The sequence below is a fragment of the Prorops nasuta genome, unplaced genomic scaffold (assembly GCF_024137725.1).
Source record: "Prorops nasuta isolate Cenicafe-Biocafe unplaced genomic scaffold, Cenicafe_Pnas_1.2 PNAS00024, whole genome shotgun sequence".
Taxonomy (NCBI): Eukaryota; Metazoa; Arthropoda; class Insecta; order Hymenoptera; family Bethylidae; genus Prorops; species Prorops nasuta.
Window position 1 is genome coordinate 1322775 of NW_027116821.1, and position 5853 is coordinate 1328627.

The window sequence follows — 5853 nt, forward strand, 5'->3', positions numbered from 1 at the left end:
TACTTTAGTAACCTCACTATTTGACATTTTTCCATTTCACACCTCTTTCTGCTACAACTAGCATGTAAACACTTCTCCACTCCAAAATGGCGAATGGGTCTCATTTTTCTTATTCATCTATTGGTAACGGACTGTTGTGGTTCAATCGCTGATTCACGACAAACTCGAAATTCTTTTGTATAATAAAGTTTATTGACGTTTGATTTACAATGTTTCTTTTTATACAAATTGATAACCAGAGCTATGAGCTAGATAATTATAGTTTTAAGAGACAAAGGATTGCCTGGTTAAGGTTAAGAAATAAGAGGACTGAAGGTCCTAGGAGACTCGACTTGTTCCTTCTAGCTTTTGACTCGAACTGATCTTTGGGACTGCACGTTTGGGGCTCCTACCCTCAAAGTGCAGCGTCAAACATTACCTTATATGGTAACATTTGCGGGTCCCAATGGTCAAATGCGTCATTGTTCTAGAACATTCGACTGCCGTCGAAGTGCATTTTGCCACGTGTCGGGACTTAGCCTTGGCGACTGTGTGAACGAGCTGCGTCTGGCGCTTCGTATTACATTTAGAAATTTGTCGCTTTTAGGAGTATCTCTCCTTTACAATGAGGCTATTGATATTTTAATATAATCATGATAGATTTAGAGTTATTAATTATATCTTTAAATGATAATAATATTAATAATATTAATTATATAGTGCTTATAATAGCAATGAGTTATGTATGTTTATTCTATGTACATAACAGGACCATTTCATGTTGGCACTACATGATATTGACCAATCAGCGCTCTCAGATACCATCATCCTGAGCGCTATAGTCAACTAACACGAATCTCCTATGTCCCGCCGTTAGAGAATCACCCTGTATTTATATATATACATTAAAAATTAATGTTACAAGAAAATTTAAACAATTATATTGAATGTAAAAAAATCAAATAGAATACATTTTTTAAATTTATAACAATTTATGAGAAAAAATATTTTATTTCTTATATTTATCATTTATTAGCTAGCACCTATATATAATTTTTGCTATATGTTTGACGTTCAACACGCAAAATTATTGAAAATATCGCCGTCGAAGGGTGAAAAATAGACAAAAATTAACTTGTAGGTGAGAGTGGGGCAAAATGATCCCATGCCGAATAATTTAAAATAATGAATTTATATTTATAGATTCGATAGACAAAAGCTATAATACTTTCTATAAAAAAGTAGAAAGCATATTTTAGTGCTTACATTCTGAATTTTATGAAAAGAAAACGTGTTATTCAAGTATAATAATCGCTTAAAGCGCAAAAAGCGTGAAAAAAGTACACTGGATCCAATCTTCTCAATAAAGGTCGATTTCCACATACCCGTTCCGTGTCCGTTCCGTATTCCATACGTGCACTGACGAAAAAAATTATTTCATTGGTTTAAACGGGGCTGTTTACACCTTTCCGTATCCGTATCGTCCGTTCAGTTTCCATTCTTCCGTGTCAGTGGCTGTAACGTTGTCTCCGATATTTTGACTGAACGGATGGCGCGGAACGGCAACGGCGCTGACTAATAGGAACATGTAAACAAGACGTTTCGTACGTCTTGACTTATTTGTGTGCATGCTCTTGATGCAAGCAGTGTTCAATTTAGAAATGAACCCTGAAAAATTAATTGAAAGCGTACGTATACGTAGTGCACTTTATGACATGACGAACCCTAAATATTCAAATTGTATTTATAAAGAAAAATTGTGGAAGGAAATAGCAGAGGAATTAAATGAAACAGGTAAAAATTTGTAATTAATATATAATGAAAAATATAATATTGATTGACTCTATACTGTATTAAGTTTATATAATCCATGTAATTATAATATACATATTCTCGCTATTATAATGTATAGTAAAATATTTTTAAATTTTATCATTTTGCCATGGAACTGATCCAACGTCGGAATTAAAAAAGTGCATAAATTGTTCTCTGACATTAAAGGCGCTATTTGAAGAATTTCCACCACGAGCAGGCATATTTTGTAAAATTGTCTCGTTATTAAGACTATTATAATTCTGATTAAGCTGAGAATCATCGTGATATTTTATAAAATTATGTAATATGCAGGTTGCCATAATAATGTGGTCTACATTCTCAAGTTTGGCTTGTATTCGCCGACAGTATATTCTAAATTTTTGTGTAAAAATTCCAAAAGTATTTTCCACCGTTCTTCTGGCTCTTGATAAACGATAATTATATATTCGTTTAGAATCAGAGTCTAATTGTCTACCTGGGTATGGTCTTAAGAGATATCTTTTGAGTGGAAACGCTTCGTCTGCAACAATTACATATGGCGCGTATGTAGTAATTCCTGGCAACGGCGCATCTTTTGGTACATTTAAATTTCCATTTTCTAATGCTTTTCCCATGGCAGAATGGGCTAAAATTCCTCCATCGCTATTTTTACTGAATGCACCAATATCAACGCATATAAATCGGCAATGAGCATCAACTAATGCTAGTAATACAACGGAAAAAGTTTTCTTGTAATTAAAATATTCCGATCCACTATTTGGGGGCGCTTGTATTACTATATGTTTTCCATCGAGAGCCCCTATACAATTTGGAAAATTCCATAGGTTCCAAAAATCTTTAGAAATATTTATCCAGTCTTTTTCTTTTGGTGGGGGCATTGCTTCATGCTTCAAGTTGCTGACAATTACTTTGCATGTTTCCACAACAATTTTCCAAACAGTTGCATGACCTATCCGGAAGCTAAATGAAATAGTTTTTAAGGAGTCGCCGGTACTCAAATATCTGGAAATTATACATTCAATATTTTACTATACAGTATGCAGTTTGAATATTCTTTCCACGAAAAATGCAAAATAAATTTAATATTTATAAGACTTTGCAAAATTATATTTTTCAGTTTCTACCTGTAAAACACGTTGGTACAGCATACGGGATAATTACAGAAAGTCAAAAAAAAACAAGAGACTAAAAGTGGCCAAGGGGCTTCTAAAATTATAAAATATAAATACGAAGACCAACTACAGTTTTTAAATCCTTGTTTAAGAGAAAGAGATACTATTTCTAATATTAGCGAAAATTCCGAAAAAGGCATAGAAGCAGAAGAATATATTGTGGAAAACGATTTCACAGAGGAAGCAGAAAATATGGAAAATAATAAAAATGCTGCTAATATATCACTACAAGAAGCAAATACAGAAGTGCCACAAAAGGTTGGTAGAAGGAACACTAAATCTAAAGAGCCTGAATCAGCTTCAACTACATTAATGAAATACATAATAAAAAAAAATGAAGAAATTAAAAATGCAGAGCCTACTGTACAGCATCCAGTCGATGCATTTCTTGCAAGCATTTCTCCTACCCTAAAATCATTAAGTTTTTATAATTTAAACATAACAAAAACCAAAATATTTTCAATTGTACAAGAAGCTGAGTTAAATGAGATTATAGAAAAAAGAAACAATGAACTATCGCAACAAAATGTACAGCCTCAGGCTTTTAACACTTTTCATTCATCACTATCATCTTCATTGCCTCCACCATTCCCAAGATCATTTCAAGCAGAAAATACATATTTTACGCAGGCCAAAGAAAATGTTAATGTTTTGCAACACAATATGGCAAATACAACTGAATTTACAAATTTAGAAAATTCTTATAAAGTTTTCAGGAAGAAACTGTTTAAAGATTATTTCTTACTTTTTAATACTTTAATGTTACAATATTTTATATTCATATTTTATTAAAATTTATTATTTAGTATTGATATAAAATTTAAATGAGTTGAAACGAGTGTTTTTATAATTTACCTCAGACAAATGGCAAGCCGCTCTATAGGTGAAATAGATTCTCTCCATCTTGTATTTTGCTTTTCTATATCTGTTTCTATTTTCGTTAATAATAAATGAAATGTACATTCAGACATTCGGAAATATTCGTAAAATTTTGTTTCGTTGTCTATTAATTCTTTGTACAAAGTGAAAAATTCTCCTTCGATTTTCCTCTTTTTCCACGCTGCATGTACCCAAAATCTTCGTTTTCTTTTTTTACATTGCTTTTCTGCCTCTTCCTCATCTAAGCAAATTGCTATCATTGCAAGATGTTCTTCACAAAAGGCAGCCATTGCACGAATATGAAATGTGTCTGCACCAGCTAAGATATCACTGATGAATGTAAATGCTTACCACTGAAGTTGCACGGACGGCGAAAATACGGATCGAATACGAAACGGACACGAAACCGGTATGTCGAAATCGACCTTAAGTCTCGTTTTTAAACTGTTTGTTGTATGAAAAATACATTCGTTGTCATCATCGTTACTACTTTTTGAGCACCGGCTGCTTCTTACAAATGAATCCACTGGGATCGTTTTGCCCAAAATGAGCTGCGCATCTTTCATCGAATCTTAAAATTTTACCAAAGCCCATTTTAAATTAATTTTAAGAGGAAATAAAAGTTAATACCTATTACGATTTACCCAATTTTGCGATTTGAAAAGTATCCCCACATTTATTTCCTATATGATTCAAAAATCGCTTATCTTACAGAAAAATGATGAAAAACATAAATGCCGCTAACAATTTTTTACATATTAAAAATAGACATTACAATATTATATTATTGTGTATTTAGAAGTTTATATTTTAATATTGATTAATGTTTAAACGAATAGTATCAATAGTTTCTATAAAACCCTCAGGGATCATTTTACCCCGAGTGATCATTTTGCCCCACTCTCCCCTAAATATTTCGAAAGCTAACGGAAAAGCATAATACCAATTCGAAGTATAAAATAAATATTTCAGGTACAATATAGCGTCAGGAAGTACTTACCATCTTCGAGTCAATATACAGGGTGTATCAGCAATGATGCTTTTAATTTTAACCATATATTCTTGAGCATAAACTAAGTCGAAAAGTCCTGTACTATAAGGTCCGGAAAAGCATCATTGCTGAGATAAATCAATTTTAAACCGATAAATCAGGGATTTGATTCAACGGAAAAATTACTTTCATTTCACTTTCGTTGACAGTTCCCCTTCAAAAAAAAGAAATTTGTACTTCTCCGCCGATCAGTATTGTCGTACACGCATATACACACACGCACGCAACTACGCCGATTATTAATATTATCTCCTAATGTTTTACATTCCTGATCCTGTTGCTGATGAAATTCATTTTCTGCCTATTTTTAAAACGATCCTCGATAGCACCCATTTGGTTGAAAAATCTGGAGAATAATACGGCGTTATTCGTAGATTAATTTTCAAGTCGCTTTATCTTTTCGGTGGCGCGGCATATGAACTGCTCTAAGGTAGTCAAAACATAAGTATTTTATTATAAAAGCTATTATAAGAAATTGTATGTTTTTCTGTTTTTGGAGGTCTCAATGTTTTATCAGATAGAACAGTTTGCTGCATCATTGCAAGATCAAAATGACTCGAAAATGGATTCTCAAGTAAGGCCATAGTCCACAAGAAATTTCAATCTAAGAGAGTGGAGAACTTGAGAGATCCCTTTAAGAATGAATTAGCCATTTTTTCCTTTTATGAAGGGACAAGCCACAAAATTAAAAATCATTTTTTCTTTATGTCGTAGATTGTCCACAGTTTTTGCCTTTTTGCATAGTGTCTGCCTAAATGGACTAGCCAGTAAAATTAGCCAATTGCTAGATCAGATTCTAGTTTATAGTGACTATAAGTTGATATGGTCACCAAAAAGAAATATTTTACAATTCACCAAGCAAATCGTAATAAAGTGAAGAGAAAAACATAAGCATATACTAATTTATCTTTGAAATCTTTTCATACCTAAGAGCGTGCAAAGACTGAATAATAATCT

At 32.6% G+C, this 5853-nt stretch overlaps 1 protein-coding gene across 1 annotated transcript; it reads right to left on the reverse strand.

Annotated features, from left to right (window-relative positions):
• Positions 1–1901: 1901 nt before the first annotated feature.
• On the reverse strand, positions 1902–2672 carry LOC136781795 (uncharacterized). Its single transcript, XM_066740796.1, has one exon. The coding sequence runs from the start codon at positions 2670–2672 to the stop codon at positions 1902–1904; it is 771 nt and encodes a 256-aa protein (XP_066596893.1).
• Between the last annotated feature and the right edge of the window lie 3181 nt (positions 2673–5853).